The sequence below is a fragment of the Moschus berezovskii genome, chromosome 19 (genome assembly GCF_049115385.1).
Source record: "Moschus berezovskii isolate FMDL1 chromosome 19, NW_MosBer_1.0, whole genome shotgun sequence".
NCBI lineage: Eukaryota > Metazoa > Chordata > Mammalia > Artiodactyla > Moschidae > Moschus > Moschus berezovskii.
The window spans coordinates 74,784,889-74,808,709 of record NC_142478.1 but is presented as its reverse complement, the minus strand read 5'-3'; the positions used below and the strand labels follow the sequence as shown (position 1 = coordinate 74,808,709).

Here is a 23,821-nt window from a genome sequence, read left to right as displayed (position 1 = left end):
GTCTGCTGAACTCTCCTGACCCCGGAGTCAGCTCAGCAGCCACTACACAGGAGCTTCTGCGTGGACAGGACACTGCTTAAGGCCCCACTGAGGACGCACGTGCACATGTGTTTACAGGGCAGTGAGAAAGTCTGCATGCTTTTCAAACAGCAGGCGGCCTGACAAAAGGAGACAGATTTCTCACAAGAACTGCGTTTTTTTAAATTTCAAAAAACAGGGGACTTCTCTGGTGGTGAAGATTTCAAGCTTCCACTGCAGGAGCATGAGTCTGACTCCTGGCTGGGGAACAAAGATCCCGTGGGCAGCTCCTGCCTGGGGAAGCAGAGACAGAGGCTTGGCCGCAGTGACTGCCAGGGGCGGGACACAGAGGCGGGCCAACAGGAGAGGCGGAAGGGGAAGGCACTGCTGCATCATAAGCCCAGACTTGGTCACAGAGGCCGTGCCCGGGGTCTAGGGCCTGCTGGTCCCCAGACTGAAGCCCTTTGGGCTGAGGACAGTCAGGGGCTCCCGTGAAGGGCAGAGAAGGCCTCAGAGCCAGCCCTCCAGTCTGAGGCCTCCCCGCACCCATGGCCCGTCACACCGCTCAGCTCTGACACGTCTGTAGAGCCTTCCTCTGCACCGTCTCTCACACAGCCGAGACCACACTATGTACAACAGAAGCCGTGTTACCGCCGCAGCAAATACTGCTCACCCCCATCTCCCCTCGCTACGAGCACTTTGTAGAAATCATGCTGAGAGGCTGTGTTCCCAACTCTCCTATGAGGTGGGTGAAATGTGCCCCATTCTGAGTTAAGGAAAATGCCTAACGGTGAGGTCAGTGACTGCCCCAAGTCACAGGCCCGGGCGCCCAGCCTGCCCCTGGAGCCAACCCCAGAGCACAGGGCCGGGCAGGAGCCTGCGGCTGTCAGCACAGCAGCACAGGGGCGCTCGCGATGCTGTGCAGCCTGGAGCAGTTTACACGTCGGCCACGCTGGGTCCAGGCTGCTTTGCACTCCTCTGTGATCAAACCCACCACCTTTCCTTCATGTTTCTCTTCTTGGTGTGTTTGTTTTTAAAGCTCAGGAAGATACTTTTCCCCCATGAAGAGATCAGAAAAATACTGAGTACTCTAAATATTGTTAATTTCTAACAGTATGATTTTTAGAAAAGCATTTGATCAATTGTTTTACAATTCACTCTGATGTGTGAATAGTGATTTAATCTGATTTTCTTTCAGACAGCTATTCGACTAGCCCCGTACCATCTGTTGAAGAATCATCTCTTCCCCTTCACCACAGTAACTTTGGAGAGAATCCCAAGCTAGGTTCCTCTGAAGGACAATCTTCACTACTACTGGTTCAAGGCGCTCAGCAGCCAGAAATTTTCAACAAACGTGAAAAAACATTCAACCTCACTCTTAATTAAAGAAAAACAAATTAAAATGCCATTTTCCCATTTGGTTGGCGAACCCACAAGTTCAATATCCAGAGCTGCTGGAGCAGACAGCATGACCAAGCTGCCCGTCAGGCTCCAGAGTGTCCACTGTGCCATCCGGGTGGAGGGGACGCCCCTCCCACGGCCATGACCACACAGGCATCAGCAAACTGCGACAACCGTTCAAGGCCCACACCTCAGATAACAAATCGTGTCAAGGCCGGCTTCCTGTATTTAGCAGACTTTACAGTCCCTTCTCTGTGAACTGCGATTAATGAGAGAGACCCAGACGATGAGTTGCCTGCAAGCAGGCTCTTACTCTAACTGCTGCTGCACGTCCAGGGCCTCAGAACAGACACCCGTCTGCTCCCTAAGCGGACACACTTGTCTCCTCATGCCGCAGAAGGAGAGCAGACGTGAGCTGCTGGCAGAGGAACTGGCCCCCACCCCTCTGCAGCTTCTCTGAGTGAGGGGAGCAGGGCTGACCATGAGACGTGCTCTGACTAGCAGGCTGTGGCAGACGCCCTGCTCTCAGATCCTGCAGCCCCTGCTCTGGTGCTTTCAGGGCACTGCTGCGGGCATGGAATGCCCCATCTGGCTCACTGTAGGACGAGTGAAAGCAGACCTGCCCACCCCGTGGGCTCAGCAGCCCCCGGCTGTCAGGCCTGGGTGAGGGGGGCAACTGACCACAAACAGGCACGATGCAGCTTTGGGGAACAACAGAAATGCTCTGCATCCCGACTGGGGTGAAGTTACGGGACTGCATACATTTGTTAAAAGTCAAAGGCTTGCACAACTGAAAAGGCTGAGTTTTATTCTATGGAAATTATTCTACGATAAACCTGACTTTAAAAATTATCCAATGACAAAATGGTTCTAAAGACATGAACTTAATCCAAATTAAGAAGTACCAGAGGCCAACACGTGGAAAGCTAGACATCCCTCCAGACAACTTAGCCCACGGCCGCAGCAGCTCCGTAAGAGAGGAGGGCAGTGAAGGCCGAGTACCCACCAGGGCCGTGTTACACCGCAGGAGCCGCAGCCCTGGGACCCAGAGCGCTCAGGACCCAGACGAAAGTACACTTACCTTTGGAGTCAGCGTTCGGGAACAGCCTGTTCCATGGCACCTTATTTTTGTGTGGAAGAGACAGCAGATAGTTTCTAGCTTTTAAATTTATTATACAATTCAGGTCTTCCTGCGATGGGGATCCAAGAATACCTATCAGATAAAATAATCTGCTGTTAGTCATCAAGACTGCGGTAAACCAGCCACGCTGCCAGCAGAGGGGGAATGGACCCTGGGGCTGTCTCCTCACCACCTCCCAACGCTGGACTTTCTTAGCAAGTTTTCAATCAAGGACGAACAGAAACAGCTCATGCCTATGACAAGTCCAAGAGCTGCAGGAGCTCGTCTCCACTCCACCTCGTGAAGGGCTCTGACGTGAGCGTGGGCCCCAGACACTGAGGACCTTACCCAGAATGTGGTTCAGCTGGTCGAGGTAATGCTTCCCGGGGAAGATGGGCCTGTTGGAGAGCATCTCTGCCAGGATGCAGCCCACGGACCAGATGTCGATGGACTTGGTGTAGCCCTGCAGCAGGAGGAGGGGGGAGACAGTGAGCGCCGCCTGCTCTGTGCTCAGCGGTGAGCGGAGACAGTGCACAGAGACGAGCGCAACGGGCTCTCTTGTCAGACGCTAAAGGGCCAAGACGGCATGATTTCATCCCTCTCTTCAAAGCAGACTCACTCCTTAAGGTAGAGTTTCTATAGTAGACCTCATTTCTTTTATCAGATCCTTTGTCAGAGAGAATTCGAACCCCTGCAAGCTGAAGCTGGGAAAACGAGAAAGCAGTGAACAGCCAGTGGCTAGTCTCAGACATCTGTGGGCCAATCACTCATTGTGGAAACTTGGAAGTCACTCAAAAGGGGCGTTGCTCCATTTCCAGAATATCTTTCTCCATTCTGAAAATCATTAAAAACAAAACAGTAACAACCCATGATCTCTGCCAAAAAAAAAAAAAAAATGGGTGTGCTGGCTCGATCCTATTTAATTCCTATTTCTCATCTCCTTTTTCTATTCATGTTTCAGGTAGAGTTTTTCTTTTAAAGGGATTTGGTGAAAAGACATGGAGGAATCACCATATAACAGTGACAAACAGATGTTACCGTATAAAGTAGAGTTCTATGGAGAATGCTGAAGTGTAGCAATAAGGAAGAAGAAACGGCAACAGCTACAGGAAAAACATTCAGTCAAATACTAAAGGCTATGGAAATGCAGCAAAGCACTGTTTGAAAATCAGAGACCTAATGGTCAGATCTATACCTCTGATAAAGTGGACTGAATCTGAAAATCATTCTTCCCAGTAGGAACTGGAGGTTCAGGGGTATCTCCCTAGAATGTCCTGGTAGTTATTAGCGTGCTCCCTACCGATACTGTTAGTATGATTAACAGCAACTGTGCCCACGGTTAGGTGGAGACCAGCTGTCCCAGGCAGCACTTGGGCCACTCTGAGGACACGCAGGCTGAAACCGCTGGCAGCAGCTCATTCTAAGTGACTCTTACAGAAGCTCGCACACAGGGAGAGTGAGAAAGCACGCAGAGAGGAAGGCGAAGAGCCGGCGAGAGGGCGCCAGTGCCACGCAGGGCGGGGACGGACGGCAACCCCGCGCCCTGTGGGCCGCCCCCGCTCACACGACCGCGGCGCCCCACGCCCTCCTTGTCCCTCAGCCTCCCACACACGCACGGGGCTCTCCCCGGATGCCACACGTGAGATGAGACGAGAGCGGACCCTGCTCTCCCGATGCTGGGCGTTTCAGGACCTCACACGGGTGTGGGTGCCAGCAAGAGCCACCCAGCCGTGGCTTCACGCCCACGGGGCAGTCCCCCGCCCCCTGCCGGGCTCCAGTGTGGTGTCAACGATACCAACTCTCCCTTTCCCAGCTTCAGGCCCAAACTCTTCTTCACTAACTCAAACCAAAACCACAGAGTTGAGACTGAAGGCCGCGCCGGGTGAGAAGCCGGTGCTCCAACCAGGCCAAACGCTGGAGAGACTGGCAAAGAGATCACCGCTCTGCTCACTGAAAGGCGTTTGTTACGGAAGATAAGCCGTCAAAACAGAGAAACACCTAATTCACGCTAACTTTCATTTTAAAATACGTTTAAAAATTAACACGTTAAAAACTTCTCAGTTTTAACTTTCATATAGTAAATATTGACAGATAAAACCCACATAAACAAAACCTGCTTAGGGTCTTGGATAAACATTTAGACACTGAAGGGACCTGGAGCACAGGATGTTTGAGAACCTTGCCTGTTCCATTCCTGCCATGTTTCCGCGAGTTAAAAACGCTATCAAATGAAATGTTACAAATACACCGAGCGCTCTAGCTGGCCAACGTTGGGACAGTGAGTACTTAAAAAAAAGAAAAAAAGAGGAAGATAAGGGACAGCAAACAAACAAAACCCCCAGAGCCACCCGAGTCCACAACGTTTCACAACAAAGATGGGGTCAGAGGAGGAAAAAGAGAAAAATGGGAAATCTCTTCTTCACAGATGAATGCCAGCTCATTAATGTGATTTAGAGGACCCTGCTCTGCAAACCTCAGCAGGAGCACTGACAGACACAGCCTCTGAGACCCTAAGGGGCCTATGCAGCAGACTGACCCGGGCCCCTCAGGAGGAGCCCGCCCCGAGAAGCAGGAAGAGAGCTCGGGTGGGCGTGAGGCCACCTCTGCACTCCCCAAGCGTTCCAGACCAAGGAGGAGCGGGGGGCGACCCCACACGGGGCACACAGCACAGGAGCCACATACAAGCCGCTGTGAGGACACAACTGGGCCAGTGCCGGACGAGGCCGCCGTCACGGGCGTGCGGAGGGCATGCCGCCTGCCCAGGAGCATTCGCCAGCTCCTCAAGTTAGTCCGGTAGAAGTCACGGAGCTCAACACAGGGGAAGTGAGAGGAGAGTGGGGAGAGGGGCAGGCAGAAGATGTCAACGCTGGTGAGGCTAGGAGCACAAAGGTGTTCACCTGGCCCAAGTCCCCCGTGGCTGCGCTGAAGAAGAAAATGCTGGCCACACCGCTGGGAGTGGCCGTCTCAGGCTAGAGGAGCCGTGAGCAAGAGGAGCCAAACCCAGCCTCTACTACGGTTAACGCCGCCAGAGCAGAGGCCACCCTCCTGGTGTTGCCCTGGGGAGGGTGAGAGGCCCCGGACACACAAGATGGCTCTCCGTCCAGCGGGCAGGCCCCATGAGCATGCGGGTGCCCCTGGCACGGTGCAGCTGTCACATGGCCATCCACAGCAGGAGCCTGCCCTGGGGGGCTGTCTGCCATCCGGAATTATTACAGAATCAGCACAGCGTTTTCTTCTTCGAAACGTCTGTTACGCCAAACCCTTCCTTATGAAGGAATTTATTCTAATGGAATTTTACTTCTACAGCTAAACACATTCATGACACCAAGAGTGACTGCCTGCTTTAAACAGACTCCGTTTCCTCACAAAAGCAACCTGGTGCACAGCCCAAGTCCTTCCCGTGTCGAGGCTGGAGGGAGAGAGCCCAGCCCAAGGGCCGTGCACTTCAATCGCTGCTGTCGAGCCTCTCAGGACCACTCCTGGTTCCAACACCTGAACGTGGGTCCAGCATCTACTCTCATAGCCTCCCTTACACACACCACGTATGGTAGGCGGGACGGAGCTCTGCAATCTCGGCCTCACGACACGAGACTCAGGATGAGCTAAGAGATGTCAGGCGCCTCGACCTTCTCAACTGAGACACCTCAGTCAGACACTACCTGAAAGTGACATGCTAAGACTCACGCGGCCCTATGGCTGCCCTCACTGCGGCCGCTGCTGCTCATAGCCCTCACACCAGGGTCACTCTTGGCTCTGCCCTGCTCCACAGACTCTCTGGTCATTTCCTGCGGGCAAACGCCCTGCCGGTGGTGCGCTTTCGACCTGGATGCAGGACCACCACGTCATTTTGAAAGAGTTACAGCAGCTCCTATTTTTTCCACACCAATGTTTCCTTCCAATTTTATTGCAATTTTGCTGAAGAGGCTTCTTCATTATCAGCTAGGTCTGACTTACAGGAAAGGCCTGGACCACATTCACAGACCACAGGCTGTGCAGAGCCCAGCTGACAGGAGGAAGCTGCCCAGGTGGAGGGACGCAGGCGGCCGATGACGGGAGCACACCCCCAGCCCTGTAAGCCAGCACTAGCCCAGCCGAGGGCCCAGACATCAGTGCTGAAGGGAGACAAGATGGTACCTTGAGGCTGGCCAGACAGGCCCAGCCTCAACGCAGGCTGACTGCAACTCACGTCCTAAGTTCTCTGGTCTCCTGCTGATGCAAAGCTTGTCCTTACCTTGGAATTCAACATGATTTCTGGAGCCCGGTACCAGCGAGTGGCCACGTACTCTGTCAGGAACCCTGTGTGGTCATGGTCTGGATCTGCAACGCGGGCCAAGCCAAAGTCACAGATCTGGGGGAGAACAAGACAGGACACCTTCTGAGAGAGTCAAGTCGTTAACAGCAGAGCGTCACAAACACCAATAGGACGCCAGGAAGCGCTGCCAACCCCGTGCGGCAGAAGTCCGAGAGAGAGACACACTCCCACTCTTGCCTGGTCCTCCCGACAACGGAAAGGCAGCCACCTCGTGTCAGAAAGGAGCAGGCTGGAGAGGTCTTGCACAGAACACATTTTCAGCGGTATGCAGCCTCTACTTATCTGCTTACCCACAGCAATCCTGCTTAGTCCACTTGATAAAACGGTTCTGCATGGACAGTAAGATCACTCAAACCAGCCCCCAGCGAGCGCTGAGACGGTCGCCACTGGGACCGACTTCTCCAGCATGGCCTCTCCACATATGTGACCTCCTCCGCCTGCTCTGCCCACCCCCTTCCCCTCCTGTAGTCAAACCACTCCCAAAGCTGTGCAAGACATTCCACATACTGAAGATGGATCCTGACAAAAAAAAATCCAGCTTCTAATTTCTCCTGACTCACGCAAGCTGGCCGTGACCATGCAACGGCTGGGGCTACTCCAGATTACAATGTGTAAGGAGAGTAACTGGAACATATCTGGTCCCAAACAACTGCAGGGCCTCTTAATTCCTAGCTCCTGGGGAACTAATCCGAGAGACAGACTGGAATCTAGCAGGAAGGCAGCCTCAAGACAGAGATCACTCTGGAGGCTGACTGCTTTAATTCGGCTGAAAAGTGACAAGGGGCTGAGCTCAGTCCATAAAAATAGAGATATAGAGGCAGGGACATGGCTCAGGGGCATTGAGAAGACTTAATGGACACCAACCTCTGCAGAGACCCCACAGCTGAAGGTCTCAACAACTTAAAAGGACTCTGAAGGCTCCGCCCACCTCCTCAGGGCTCGTGGCTGTGGACGCTGGCACCCCCTCGCGGCACCTCTGACCACAGGCCCTGCCGCTTCCTCGAGGCAGCCCTCAGAAGTTCTGCATCCGTGCCGCCCAGTTCCCATCCTCTGAGCGTCAGCACGTCTTCAGGAGGAGCGAACGCCACGCCTGCCCTGCGGCTCTTCCAGGGCCGTGCTCTGGGCGCTCTGGACGGGGCCGCACAGTCGCTGTGGCGTCCTGAGGCCCCCTTGGCCCCCAGCACCAGCCTCACCTCAACAGCCAGATGGCTTGCTGAGGCCATCACACCCTGGACAGCCGCGGGCTGGTGGACCGTCTGAAGCTCTGCCATGTGCTCGTGCCACGCACCACCCCTCGGGCACCCTTGGCTCGTGCAGCGCAGCCGGGTCCAGCTCTCTGTGGTCCGCAGGGCCCCAGGTGAAAGGCCTGCACGAATCCCAGCTCTCTGTGGTCCGCGGGGCCCCAGGTGAAAGGCCTGCACGAATCCCAGCTCTGTGGTCCGCGGGGCCCCAGGTGAAAGGCCTGCACGAATCCCAGCTCTCTGTGGTCCGCGGGGCCCCAGGTGAAAGGCCTGCACGAATCCCAGCTCTCTGTGGTCCGCGGGGCCCCAGGTGAAAGGCCTGCACACAGGTCAGCGGACTCAGCCTGGGGCTAACACCCCCACCCTCCTCTGGGGGCAGAAACAGAAGCAGGAGCCGCACTTGGGGAGGCGGACAGGACCTCACACCTCTACAGACAGGCCCACGTGCTGTGAGCAACCTAGAGACAGCTGTGGGAGAGGGCTCCTCTGAAGAAAGGCACGCCAACGTAACCCTGACCCCCCACTCTGGTCACAAGCTCTGGGGCTGAGCTTGTATCAAGAGGGCAGGATTTATCTTCCCTCCTCTGAAAGCTGGGCAAGCCTTTCTAACTGCCTGAACCAAGAGAACATACTAGAAGTGATGCCGTGTGACTTCCGAGGTGAGATCATAAAATGCAACGTGGCTTCCACCTGGGGAACTGGGAGCCTCTGGCCGTGTCGTGGGGACACCAGGTCACGTGGGTGACATGTGGCCATGCCGTGGCACCAACTGCCAGGCCTGTGGGCAATGATCTGAGCCTCCAGGGCCATGTCTCTCAGCTGTGGTCCAGAGCTGCTGCCCGCCCCTGCTGCCTGACCAAACTCCTGACCTCGGAAACTGTGAGTTCAAACATGACTACTGCTGTTTCAGGCCATGACATCCTGGGGGGCTTGAGGGAGGCTCCAGCCTGGGTGAAGGCGGGAGGTACACAGGCGTCTGCGTGGGGAGGTGGCAGAGCCCCCGAGGGGACTGGCGTCTGAGTGGAGGGTCCGGGAGCGCACTGCGCCCGGTGAGCACAGCACTGGGCGCTGCAGGACGGTGGCTTCCCCAACGGCACCCACCCGCGTGCGTGCATCCGCTGGCAGTCACTGTAAGGAAGCCCATAGTTCATCCGCCGGGGCTTCGTGCCTACCCCGAAGCCCGGACCCCACTGGGAAGACAGGGGTTTCCTCCTTCCCTGTGAGTTACCGGCTTTCAGAAGAGTGAGCTGGCTTAAGGAGGAGCATGTTTTTCTACTGGTATCCTGCACTTGCAGCAGGTAAAAATCATTGGCTATAATTTAACAAATCAAGAGATCTATGCAGGGAAACTGTTCACGGTCACCCACGGGAAGCTCGTGTGATGCTCTTAAAAGTTCTTTTAACACTGCAACACTGAAAGCTAATACAGCATTAACCGAAACACTGCCAAGGCTACAAAACAAATTACTAGAGCTCTATACAGAGGAAGGTAGACAACCAGGATATGGTGTAAGAAACAGAAACCGACTCGGTCAGATGCCCCACCACTCCCACCTGGTTGCCGCTGGGGCTGAGTGAATTCAGATTCTCCTAGAACAAGAGCCCCAAAGATGCTTCATTCTCTATCTTTTCAACCCTCCTTTCGAGGCCCACCCAGGGGCATACAGGCTATGACCCTAGCAGCCTGGGGTCCCCCCGGGGCTGCTGGACAGAGGCTCAGTGAGCAAACCGTGGGGACAAACACTGCTGGAGACCACGTATCCCTGCAAGTTTCACTAAAAACACGCTGCAAGCAGAATCGCCAAGTAGGGTCCACAGCCCTTGTTGCTTTTCTGTGGCCCTGAGAAATAAACAGGATGCCTGCAGGGAGAGGGTTCCAGGAGGGCTGTGAGGGGCCAGTGTGTACTGGGTCTCAAGGCTGGGTACCAAGTATGAAGCATGTTTATAGATGCCAAAAAAGGAAGCTGACTGCTATTGGCCTTGACTGTACCAGAGTCAAAAGCTAAAGGTCTAAGACACTTAAAAGAGCTGACATCCTGAGGGGTCAAGAGTAAAAAGTACTTACTAACACAGAAGTCAATGGAAAAAGGAAGTGACCTAATTACCTGCTTGAAAATTCAAAAAAGAACCTAAGTAACAAGACATCAGTAAGGCCACCAGTTACAAACTTTCTAGGCCTGGGGCTGTGGGATGGCATCAGGGCCACCCCAAGATCTGAAGAGGGGACGGGTGTCTGATGAGCTCAAGAGCACCCCCGCCGCCCAGGTCCCTGCCCTGCCTGTGGGACATGCTCCCACGGCAAGCCCACGACGGGGTGACATGCACCACAGTCCTGTCTGGAGGGAGACTCTAGAGAGTGTGTATGTCCATGTAGATGACGCACACCCACACGGACACTTTTCAACGTGGGTCAACTGTACTGCTCTAAGTATCTAAACCATCCTCTCGTGTTTCTGAGTGTGTGTTCAATTGGGTTTCGCAAACAATGCCTGGACTGTGCAGATGGCCAATAACACACACATCAGCGTGGGTGCACATTCTGGTGAGCAGGGAGCAACATGGCCCGAGGTAGACAAGTCCACCGGCAGTGGAGAGACAGCACAGTAGTATGCTTCTGTGTTTCCTCTTCTTAAGGATGAGCATTTTCAAGCAAAAGCCAACTTCTCCCAGAAATATTATACACTAAAATATTAAGAATAGCTCTCCAAAACCAAACAAAAGCAATCTGTCGTAACAGGACTGCGATGGTGAGAGAGAGAAAGAAAAACAGAAAAGCAGTAGGAGACGTGAAAATAATCACTCTAATTTTCAGGAAAACCAGAGAGCTGAGTGGGCCTGGCTGTTCCTAAGAGCACCCTCGCCCTTCAGGTCACCCTGACTCCTGTGCCCAGCCCCACGGACAGCGGTCTGGTGGCTGCACCCACGAGGGGAGGGCAAGTCTAACTCAGAAGGATACTGAGAGGTGACAGGGCCCTCCCCAGCCATGTCTGATGCAGGAAGCTATCCTCCAGCACGTCTCACAGGCTGGCTGCTACACAGCTGTCAACACCCAAGACAGCAGACAAGCTGCCCATCTGAAGACAGGGCCACTGAGCGCTCCGGAGGAGCCCACGCAGGGGCCTTGGCGCTGGCGCACGGCCCTCACTGCTTCCTCTGCGGATGCTCCTTCTGCCTGGGGCCCCTGTGCCTGGCACGGCCACTCACCTACTGCAGGGCTGGCATGCTGGGAGGGACGGCATGACGCCACCTCCTTCCTGACCCGTCACGGCCATGGCCAGAGCCGGCGGCCTCCTCCTCGGGGTCTGGCAGCGCTCCTCTCAGAGCCTCCGTCACCGCAGACACACCACAAACAGACACTCACGCTACCTCGGTGACGTACAAGCGACACGCCACTCCTGCCAGGACCACCCCGTCTCGACGAGCACAGCTCGGCAGCAGGGCTGCAGACCAGGAAGAATGAGGCCTCTAGAGCAGCCCCTTCTCAACACCGTTCTGGGTCTCCTGAGCTTCTACACGTGTTTCAGGATCAGCCTGTCTGTTTCTGCAAAAACAGGCACCTGGGGCTTTGACAGGGACTGCATGAAGTCTGCGGATCGCACTGGGGAACACTGCCACCTTAAGAACACTGAGTCTTCCGACCCATGAACATGAGGTGTCCGTTCGCGCATCCAGGTTCTCTCAGACTCACGCGCGTTTCCACTGGACTCTCCATTCCCTTCTTCATATCTGAGCCATCTGCAGACCTCCCTCCTTGTTTACTTCTGCCATGTATTAAAAGACTAGCACTCTTTACTGGCATTTGTTTTTGCCATAAAAACGCTTTCAAGTATTTCTGGTGTAATTTTGAACACGAATAACACTAAACACAAGCACGCCCCCGTCAAACGAGCCTCTTCAGCGGCAGCACCCTCAGTGGGAGTGAGCGTGAGCCGACCTTGAGATCGCAGGTGGTGTTCAGCAGCAGGTTGGATGGTTTGAGGTCTCGGTGCAGCACGTTGGCGGAGTGGATGTACTTGAGCCCTCTGAGGATCTGGTACAGGAAGTAGCAGATGTGGTCGTTGCTGAGGTGCTGTGTCTTCAGGAGCTTGTAGAGATCCGTCTCCATGAGGTCCTGTACTATGTATCTGTTCGGAAATGTTAAGGTACTTTTCACACTCAGCAAAGCACCGAAGACAAAGGAGGCCAACAAGCCACCGTTTCAACCCGAGGCGCAGGCAGGAAATGGGAGCCTGACGGAAGGCTGGCGCACCTCCGCGGACAGGCTCTGAGGTGCAACCTCCTCCTCAGCTCCTGTGAGACAGCAGGGGACACACCCACCCGGTGCGTGCGCTGACGCCCCCGCAGAGACCTGGCCTCCCCCAGGAGACGGGCATGAGTCCTGCTCCCCGAGCGGCCCACCACCAACAGGAGCCTCTGGCGTCGCTGAGAGGGCCGGGCGGCGTCGGGCACCTTCTCCTCTGGCCCAGCAACAACTCCCAACTTCATTGGTCTTTGACCTGCCTTCCTGTCCCCCTCCTTCCCCACAAAAACCAACCATAAAACCTTTGGAAACACATGCTGAGAACACATTTGCTACTAAATCCAGCCCTCAGTCTACCTGTCTGGCTCTGCAGTTCAGGTTGAGAGACTCAATAAATCAGACAGGCGAAGCTGCGCTAGGAAGGGGCCTGCGAGCTGTGCCCTCCGGCTGTCCGGCCTACCCGCCTCCCTCAGCGTCCAGAATCTCAGGCGCAGCTGACTTTGTTCGCACGGAAAACAATCCGTAAGCGCTGCCTGGGTCTAGCCTCGCCACAGCGTGCTGTCATCAGTGTTTGGGGTTGTTTCAAACCCCCGTCTCGGCACACATCACACACCTTTACAGGCTCACGTGAGCGGGGACACAGTTTGGGATGTGAAGGAAACACGACTGCAGAGCCGTGATTTAAAGGCAGAAGGGGCAGCGCTGCACCGAGAGGGCCAGCGGGACTCCGAGCAGAGCTGGTGGCGGCGGGAAGGGCCCCCCGAGGCCGCCTCCCTGGGGTGGAGCGAACGGGGCACAGCCCACGCCTCCAGCCCTGGGGCCCAGTCCAGAGTTCAAGACTCCGGCCAGTCACCACACATCCTCAGAGCTCAGCTGGCCCTGAAGACCAGAAGGGTGAGCCGCTCAGTTTGAAAGATGAGATAACTGGGCCCAGATGTACAATGCTGCTCAGATCAGGACGGTTTGGACCCGGCCAGCGCCGTGCAGGGCCCCTTCTTCCACAGTCCACGGCTCCTTCCTTTTCACCGTCGTAACCAACCACACCTTAAGTGGGAAAAACGTGACTGGAAAAGGTGTTCACCAAAATTTTCCACAATTGCACTTACTGGAAGGAAATCTTTACTGAAATGGACAGAGAAAAATTGGATTTACCAACGATACTGAGAATAGCTACCGATAACTGGAAAACTGAATTGGAGAAAAACTGCCAGTGATGCAAGTAATATAGTAACCGGCCTTCCGCAAGCTGCACCCCTCCCCCACGAGCAGGGCGAGTCCTGGGGCAGGACTCCAGCAGGCGGCGGAGTAGCCGTCTGGAAAGGATACACATCTTTCATCTGCTCGATGGTTGGCGCTCGGATGATGTCATTGATCCCGATGATGTTCTCGTGTCTGAAGCGCAGTAGGATCTTTATCTCTCTCAGCGTCCTCTGGCAGTAGGTCTGGTGCTCAAACGGGCTGATTTTCTTGATAGCGACTCGAACTTTGTTGACATTATCATAAGCAGAGCTAAAAAAAAAGGGGGGGTGATGAGGGGAAACAGCACTCCACAGAGGCCCCAGACACTCTGGCAGGAGGAATGAAGCGGAGAAGCAGCACAGCACCCGGCACTCTGGGCAGCGACCTGCTCCGTGCACAGGAAGACAGCACGCGTGCTGTCCGCAGGGAGGCCCTCGCGGGGGCATGCGCACACAAGGCGGAGCACACGGGGCCTCAGGATGCACAGAGGGCCTGGCCTGCCAGCCGTGCGGACGCCCATGGCCATGACCCGGGAGTGCGGGCGCGTGATGCCGGCACGCCGCGTCCCCACCGTTGCTAACAGCGACTGCATCTGCAGAGAGCCACCATGTCTGCCTCCAACAGCCCCCACGGCTGCGCCAGACCCACCGACGAGGCAGAGACGCTCCAACGACCCTCCACCGTGTCTGCCTCCAACAGCCCCCACGGCTGCGCCAGACCCACCGACGAGGCAGAGACGCTCCAACGACCCTCCACCGTGTCTGCCTCCAACAGCCCCCACGGCTGCGCCAGACCCACCGACGAGGCAGAGACGCTCCAACGACCCTCCACCGTGTCTGCCTCCAACAGCCCCCACGGCTGCGCCAGACCCACCGACGAGGCAGAGACGCTCCAACGACCCTCCACCGTGTCTGCCTCCAACAGCCCCCACGGCTGCGCCAGACCCACCGACGAGGCAGAGACGCTCCAACGACCCTCCACCGTGTCTGCCTCCAACAGCCCCCACGGCTGCGCCAGACCCACCGACGAGGCAGAGACGCTCCAACGACCCTCCACCGTGTCTGCCTCCAACAGCCCCCACGGCTGCGCCAGACCCACCGACGAGGCAGAGACGCTCCAATGACCCTCAACCGTGTCTTCATCCCAAGCAAAACAGCTCCCACGGCTGCGCCAGACCCACCGACGAGGCAGAGACGCTCCAATGACCCTCAACCGTGTCTGCCTCCAACAGCCCCCACGGCTGCGCCAGACCCACCGACGAGGCAGAGACGCTCCAATGACCCTCAACCGTGTCTGCCTCCAACAGCCCCCACGGCTGCGCCAGACCCACCGACGAGGCAGAGACGCTCCAATGACCCTCAACCGTGTCTGCCTCCAACAGCCCCCACGGCTGCGCCAGACCCACCGACGAGGCAGAGACGCTCCAATGACCCTCAACCGTGTCTTCATCCCAAGCAAAACAGCTTCCCACAGCTGCGCCAGACCCACCGACGAGGCAGAGACGCTCCAATGACCCTCCACCGTGTCTTCATCCCAAGCAAAACAGCTTCCCACAGCTGCGCCACACTCCACTGACGAGGTAGAGATGCTCCAATGACCCTCAACCATGTCTGCCTCCAACAGCCCCCACGGCTGCGCCAGACCCACCGACGAGGCAGAGACGCTCCAATGACCCTCAACCATGTCTTCATCCCAGGCAAAATGGACCCAAGAGGGCAACACGGATACACTGCGGAGCACGGGGGACTGCAGTCACGCTCTTGTGGTGACTTGTAATGGAGTGTGATCTGAACAAACACCGAGTCACTCTCCTGTACACCCCAAACTACAACTGTGCTTCAGTGGGGCGCCGGGGACAAGAGGGGGCGGTGACACACTCTTACTTGCAAAATGACACAGGTATTTCCTTCTCCCCACCCCCCAAGAAACTTAATCAAGACGCTTGACTGTGCTGGGCCTAGTCGTGTCTGACTCTTTGCAACCCCATGGACTGTAGCCGGCCAGGCTCCGCTGTCCATGGGATTCTCCAGGCAAGAAGACTGGAGTGGGTTGCCATGCCCTCTTCCAGGGGATCTTCCCAACCCAGGGAATCAAACCCAGGTCTCCCGTGTCGCAGACAGATTCCATACCGTTTGGGTCATCTTACAACAAAACCTAAAAAGTATTGTTCAATAAATACTCTCTCTCACACACAAAGAGGCAAAAAAACCACCTCTCACAGTCTTAACATGGGGCCCAGTTCTTTCCAAGGTGTCTTGAGGTCTGACTTAACAGAATTCCAAGAAGAAGCAGTAATAAATTCATTCTCAAGCCCCTTACTGTATACCTTTTACATTGTTTTGACTGAAGAACCATGTGAACCTTTTCAAAATATATTTCAAAAATTATTCTTAAGTGGGGAAAAAAAGCACAGGAGAAATCCTAGAAAACCTCTGGTATATCCTTTACAGAAGAAAGCACAATTATTTTGGAATTCCTCACCAATACAAAAATATTTGAGAAATAAAGAGTACTTCTTAGAGATGCAAAAATACCTTTAACCTCATGCCCACCTGAGAGAACAGTCTCTAAAACTGGAACTAGACATGCTACTCAGAACAGACACCTCCCCCCCCCCCCCCCGAATAGAGGAGGAAGCCTTTCTCCAGCAGTCCTCACACTAACGGGGCGAGCAAAGATCTCAACTATCCCCACGCCCTGAGGAGCTCAAACCCCTGCGAGCACCCAGGCATCTTACAGGGACGCCGCCTCGAGCCCCAGATGAATTCTCTCCTGAGATCCAAGGTGGTGGGGAGCAGGGAGGTCACGGCCAGAGGCGAGCACTCAGTTCTTAAACGGTAGATTCCTACTCCTCAGCAGTAAAAAGGAAACTGCTGGTAATATGACGCAGATGAAGCACAAAATAATTATGCTGAGTGAAGCCAGACCAAAAGAAAAGTGCCCCTCCTCACACAAAATGCAAACTCGTCTATGAGGACAGGAAGAGCGGCTGCTGGAGGAGAAGGGATGACACGATGGACATGGGAGCCAGGTAACTCTCGGAGGCCATCAGTACTCATTATCGAAACGTTCCAATAGCTTAAGGGGTGTATGGTATCTCAAAACTTAATGTGCACACTTTTAAACTATACACTGGCATGCTGATCACCAATGACTTCTTAAAGAAACTAAGTTAAAAAAGAGCCGGGGTCCCCGAATGCCTGATCAATCCCAGGGCCAGGCTACAATTCCAGAACCACGTGTGGCAGTAAATGTGGAAGCAGAAGCCCACAGGACTCTACAGAGGAGACTCCTTAACAGCCGGGAGAGACGGGGACCGGTGTGAGTCCAGGACAGACACATCACGCCGCAGCAGCCTCCGCTCCTGCTGTGACAGGGCCACCACCACAGGAGGGCCAGGGAGCAGTGGGGCCCAGCCACGCCTGCCGAGCACTTCCCACTGCTGAGACTCCGTGTCAGGACCGGGGCACAACCAAACAGTGGTCCTCCTCTTAAGACGGTGGCAGTTCAGGGAGGCAGGGACAGACAGCACGCACGGCCTTCATCACAGTAAAGCACCTCTGAAACCCGAGAAGAAGCTGGGTAGATTTAACTCCAAAGTGAGGATATTAAAGAGAGGACTAGAAGATGAGGCCTGGAGAAACCATATTCTGAAGGATGAACAGGCATTCAAAGGGAAGCAAGGGCTCCGAGAAAGCAAGAAACACACGTGCAGGGGACACAAGCAGGCCGCCTGTGAGAAGGCCGGCCCTCCCCACCCGGCCCCTCAGCCGGCGGTGCACGCAAGGAAGGTCTGGGGAGCACGCCACCAGGAGCCCCCAGAACCCCCTGGGTCCCCTAAAGCAGCGAGCGGACGCCCTCTCGGGTGTTCGCCACAAGGGTGGGCCGCAGCAGCTGCTCATGGCAGGGGGTGGGCACACAGCACTGGCTGGGAGAGAAGAGGGCTCTGATGGGAGCCTGTTCTCAGGGACTGCTGACACCCAACTCGGAGAAGCCCAGGAGTCTGCAACCTGAACCTGATCTTCTAGGTCTTCATGAAAGTCTGTCTGTCTCAGGAAGAAGGGAGAGTACATTTCATGTTTCGTGCGTGCTAAGTCGCTTAAGTCATGTCCGACTCTTTGTGACCCTGTGGACCAGAGCCCGCCAGGCTCCTCCAGGCAAGAACACTGCAGGGGCTGCCATGCCTACTCCGGGGATCTCCCTGGACCCGTGACTGAACCCGCGTCTCTCACGTCTCCGGCACTGGCAGGCGGGCTCTTTACGCAGCGACACCTGGGAGCCCTCTGTGCTTCTTGGTTTGATCTGTGTGGGATGTGATGTTCCATTTGCTTTCTTGACCCAGGCCTCGCAAGGAAAACAAGAGGATGGGTGGGGGCGACAGCGGCCTTGTCCTTTCTGGCGTAAAGGTCTGGGGAGGCCTGCAGGGGACTCGGGTGGAGGAAAGAGAGGCGCTGCTTCCAGCAGCAGTGAGGAGGTGGAGGCTCGGAGTAAGATGCGGGAGCGTTTAACAAGCCACAGAGGGGAGCGCTGCTGGAGAGGCACCTGAGGACAGAGCTCCAGAGCAGACAGGGGAGCAGGCACTGGCCAGAGCATGAGGAAGCGCCTGCAAACACCAGGAAAGAGCGCCATTTCAGAAGCCAGCGGTCCCAGACACAAGTGTGTGAGAAAGAGAACTGGAAGCCCTGCGCCGCATCTGTAAGCAGTGGACAGGTGGGCCCTGGGTGGCGGCTGGTGGACAGGAGTGGGGACGGCATGCAAACACGCAGTGGCTGTCTTTAAAGAAGGCGAGAGGAGCAAAGTGCCCGGCACATCCAAGGCAACACCCAGAAGGCTCAAGCGGTCAGGAAGCAGTGGGGCGGGTCAGAAGCTGGGGGACCAGGCAGGTGTGAGGAGGCAGCGTGCATTCAGGCAAAGCTGCAGGGCCCTCCCTGCAGGGACCTGGGGCTACAGAGCGGGGCGCGTGTGGGGCTGAAGCAGGAGGCAAGCCTGCGGTCTCAGCCTGGGGGCCACCGAAGGCAGTCACAGGGACCGTAAGGCAGGCAACCCTGGTATCTGCTGTGCAGCCCCCTCAGGAGGCAGACTGCTGACACAGCAGCATGTGAGGGCAGGAGCCCTCTCAGCCGACCGGAACCACAGTGAAGCCACGGCTCTGGAGAAAGCAGTGCCTTTGTCACCAACCTCACGGTTTCCTAGCTCAGTGAAAGGTGTCAGTCGCATCTGACTCTGGGACCCCATGGACTGTAGCCCACCAGGCTCCTCTGTCCATGAACTCCTCCAGGAAGAAGCTGGGTTGCCACTCCCTCCTCCAGGGGATCTTCCCGACCCAGGGTTCTGACCGGGGTCTCCTCCACTCAGGTGGGCCTGTACTACGAGTCCCTGGGAAGCCCTAGCTCGGTTCTGGTTCAAATGCTTTTCATTTAAGTCGACTCAGCTCCTCAAGGGCAGAAGCACACACCCTAAACCGCTTGTGCCGTCTCCTGAGGAGCTGTAAGCACGTCCTCGGGGAGAAACCGGCAGCGCAGGAGCAGAGAGAAAGCCCCGCAACACCAGAGCCCGGAGCGCATGCCCACATCCTCCCCACCCCGCACCCGCGGGCGGGCGGGCGGGCCGCACCGGGCGACTCGCTCCACAGCACAGACGGCGACACGGGAGGGACAGTCACTCTGCAGTGGAGCAGCCTGGCAGATCCCACCCCCACCGAGTGGTCAGTTACCACCACCAGTGACAGCCCGCGGATGCCTCTGGTAGGATGAGAAAGGCAGTCATCTCTGTGGTGCTTGCACAAGCCTGTCACCCAGTCTAACAGTGAGAAGAACACCCACAAAACCAACATGAGGGCTAGTTCACAAAATGACTCGACGAGTTCTCCCAAGTCATGAAAATAAAACCAAAAACAGTCACAGAGACACGAGGCAGACATACAACCAAATGCATGTCGTATCCTGGACTGCATCTTGGAACAGAAAAAAATCAGTGGAAAAGTAAATTCCAACTAAAGTCCGAATTCCATTATACCAACGTTGGCTTTGATAAGCATATTACAGTCATGTAAGATGTTGATATGAGGGGAGATAGAAACTGGGCAGGGGCTTACAGGAGCCCTCAGCACTATCTGCAACTTTTCTGTAAATCTAAAATTACTCCAACATGAAAGTTTGTCTGAAAAAGGTCTTCCACTTAATAATACTTCCAAAATTGATGAAATAATTAGCATATAGAAAATATGGACTTAATTTAATAAGTAGAAGGAAACAATCATTTCACAGTTAGCTAGTTTGCTAACTCCCTTAAGTCATGTCCGACTGTGCGACCCCAAAAACAGCAGCCCACCAGGCTCCCCCGTCCCTGGGGTTCTCCAGGCAAGAACACTGGAGTAGGTTGCCATTTCCTTCTTCAATGCATGAAAGTGAAAAGTGAAAGTGATGTCGCTCAGTCGTGTCCGACCCTCAGCGACCCCATGGACCGCAGCTTTCCAGGCTCCTCTGTCCATGTAATTTTCCAGGCAAGAGTACTGGAGTGGGGTGCCACTGCCTTCTCCGAGTTAGCTACTTTAACCTCCCATAAAAATAAATGCCCAATGGAAATATTCCTAAATGGAAATATTCCTAAAAAGGTAACTGAAAATTTTACCTAACTGAACTTTAAGTTATATTCTACTTCAATCATTGGACAAACATTTACTAAATACCCCAAGTAGCCTAATTAGTCATGCAGGTTGAAATAACAGAACATCATCCCTCCTGCCTTCCTCCCTTTGAGCATCCTTAAGAATAGGAATGATATGTGAAAATACTTACCACAAAACTGACTAAAAGAACAAAACGTATCGCCAAACATAAGGTTTCATACGGTGTGGAATATTAACAGGTCCCTGTGCAGCCATTAAACTAAGTATGAAGGTTGTACTAACTAAAAGTGAGATTCAAAATAAAACCACAGACTGCAGCTTAAAAATATTTATCTAAAAGAATCAATTTGCAAAACAAGCTAGGATGATGGAACCATAAGTGACTTAAGATGTAATTTAAATTGTATTTTGTCTTACTATTTGTGTCTATTCTACTGGGAGGAAAAAAACAATCGATGGGGTGTAGGTAATATAAGATAAGGCAGCTTGAAGGGAAAGACCTGATTTATTTAAATGAGTTCCTAACATTCTAAACACCGTCACAGGGTTTGCTTCTAGCCACGATGAAAGAACAGAGGTTGATCTACTCTCTTAACCAAAAGGGAAAACAGACAGGGTTTATAGAACAACGGTCTTCAGACACCCAACAGCAGGCAGCACAGGGCACGAGGCGAGTGCTGTGACAGCCCCACTTTACAGCCTGGAGTGTCCAGGCTGCAATGCCGAGAAGGGTAGTCTCCTCAAGAGGAAACAGAATTCGAGATCTGGAGCACCCACGTCGGCCAGAATTTGTAAAGCAGAGCACACGAGAGAAGGTCAGAAGGCTGAGGAGGCTTCCCCTGAGCGTCCGGCTCAGGATCTATCAGAGCTCATGCACGCTCCAATTCCGAGGCCAGGGAAGGAGCCACCAGAGAGGAGCGGGTGGACTAAGCCACGTGGAATGAGCGGGAGCAGCTCCTGTCCTACCACCGCGCAACAAGCCCAGTCCTCAGAGAGGCGGTGACTCAATCCAGGGGCTAGACTAGCCTTTGACTGCGGGCTATTCTGGACCTGCCGTTAAAAACACTGAGAAGACAGCTCTGAAAGGAACAAACTGTTCAAGGAACTTAACTGCATCCCAGGGGGAAAAACTCCCAAATATTTAAAGGAATAAAAAAACAAAAACAAAAAAACCTGCATTCAATGTAAAATTCACAATGTCATGCATCCAGTCAACATCACAACAGACCAAAACATGGGGCTTCCCTGGTTGTCCTGTGCTTATGAATCCACCTTCCAAGGCAGGGCATGTGTGTTCGATCCCTGGTCCAGGAAGTAAGATCCCACATGCCGTGGGGCAACTGAGTCCATCCACTTCAACAAAGACCCAGAACAGCCTAAAACTCCCCCAAAACCCAAACAAGTGAAAAAAGAAACCAGGAAATATAGTATCTTGTAATAACCTATAATACAAAAGATTTTGAAAATACATATATTGAATATACTGAATCACTTCACTGTACATCTGAAATATTACAAATCAATAAAAACAAAAAAGCAAGAAAATACCATAAGAAGAGAAAAGCAAAAAAAAAAAAAGACCCAGAAAATAGAAATGATAGAATTAGTAGACAAGAATGTTAACAGCTCTCATAAATATACTGCATACACTCATGAAGGTGGGACATGACATAAGGAGAAAAGTGGAAAGTATAAGAAATACTCAAAATGAACTTCCAGAGATGCAAAAAATACAGTGGCTGAAATCAGCAACGGAGTACACAGCGAAGACAGACCTGGTGACCTGGCGGACAGCGGTGGACACCAGCCAGGATGCCACGCAACGGGAGAAGGTCTGGGCGCGGGGACAGGACTGCAGGGGGCCGCCGGACAAGGCCAAGGAGCTCAACGTGTACTTGACTGGAATCTAACGACCTCACAGGCACTAAATCCACGGGAAAGCAAGCGTTTCTAGAAAGACTAACGACTTCACAGGCACTAAATCCACGGGAAAGTAAGCATTTCTAGAAATACTAACGACTTCACAGGCACAAAATCCACAGGAAAGTAAGCATTTCTAGAAATGCGTTAAATGCCAAGGAAAGACACACACAAATGCTCGTGCTACACTGGTTTCCCACTTAGCAACAGGCACCACTTAGCTGAGCCTGTCCTCACAAGAGAAGGAACACTTATTCTGATGCCCATGTACTAGCTGAGAGATGCTGTGGTAAGATACTTCTGGTATCAAGCTCTGAGATTATAGAAAAATTATTTCTGGATTCCCCCTTGGGCATATAAGGATAATCCGATATATTCCGGATTCGGAGTCATTTCAGATCTTCCGTGTTTGCCAGCTAGGACTGACAGCAGTAGTCTCGGTTGGGGAAATAGTATGTGAAGGAAACATCAGCCTGCTTCAAATTGCTCCATGAAAACTGTACCCTCATTCTTTAAAAAAGCATTATTTCAAAATTTCAGGATTTCTCTCTTGTGGTGGAGGAGAAGGCAATGGCACCCCACTCCAGCACTCTTGCCTGGAGAAGCCCAGGGACGGGGGAGCCTGGCAGGCTGCCGTCTGTAGGGCCGCAGAGCCGGACGCGACTGAGGCGCCACAGCAGCAGCGGCGGCGGCTCTCGTGGTGCAGCCCCTCTCGCTGCTACTGTGCCTTTGATCGCGTCTCGTGACACCGACCTTCCGAAACTTTCCTGCTTGTTTCCAGGTACATCTGGGTCTGTCTGGGGCCCTGAGGGCAGAGCGCTCGGCACAGTCACTGCTGTCCATGGCTGCCCACACCAGCTCCACTTTCAATGTGGATACCGCCTTCTCACACACACCCTAGGACCACAGGGCTGGCTGACAGCTCTCCACACTCCAGAGCACGCCTCCTCCTCTCCAGGCCACACTCACTACAGGGCGAAAGGGGCTCAGGGCGCTATTCCACCTTAAGGCAGTGGCATTTAAAACAGACAACTTTGGACAGGCTGGAAGTAGCCAGGGGAAGGGCAGCTGAGAAGACAAGTGCTGCGCGGAGCAGGGGTGGGGTAGACCGGACAGTCAGCAGGCCCCAAAGAATGCCACAGGGGGCTGGACCACACCACACCAAGAGCCCACTGTTTCACATGGCAGAAGGGATGAACAGATACTCGGTGTGGCAATACACACATAAAACAGTGACCGATGAGTCATAAGGGAAATGCAAACGGAAACCACAGAGCACACCCATTAGAATGCCTAAAAGGAAAAAGAATGGCCACACCAAGCATTGATGAGGATGTGGAAAAGCTAGGGCTCTCACATCCTGCAGGTGAAACTACAAAATGGTACAATTGCTACGATCAGACTCGATGGCTTCTGAAAAAATTAAATGCACATTTAACATACAACCCAGAAGCTCCACTCCTTGTTATTCACTCAAGAGAGATGAAATTAGCTGTCTATGACGACTGCCAAGACACAGACACAAGCCAAGTGCCCACTGGCGGGTCAGTGGGTAAGGAGACGTCGTCTGCAGCACACAAGGGAAGCCCAGGGGGCCACAAAGGAAAAAGAAGCCTTGCTCTCTGCCGCAGAACAGATGGGCCGTGAGGGTCCTCCGCTAAGTGAGGGGGGCCAGACAGAGAAAGACAACTAGCGCAAGATG

At 54.1% G+C, this 23,821-nt stretch overlaps 1 protein-coding gene across 1 annotated transcript in view; it reads right to left on the bottom strand.

Moving 5' to 3' along the window:
• The window catches only part of MAPK1 (mitogen-activated protein kinase 1), a 55,219-nt gene that overhangs the window by 5,538 nt on the left and 25,860 nt on the right, over positions 1–23,821 (bottom strand). Inside the window, exons 2-6 of the mRNA XM_055404959.2 lie at positions 13,659–13,841; positions 12,027–12,216; positions 6,771–6,887; positions 2,888–3,002; positions 2,501–2,632 (exon numbers count right to left, since the gene is read on the bottom strand). Coding sequence (XP_055260934.1) covers positions 2,501–2,632; positions 2,888–3,002; positions 6,771–6,887; positions 12,027–12,216; positions 13,659–13,841 — 737 coding nt within the window. The remainder of the gene's footprint in view (positions 1–2,500; positions 2,633–2,887; positions 3,003–6,770; positions 6,888–12,026; positions 12,217–13,658; positions 13,842–23,821) is intronic.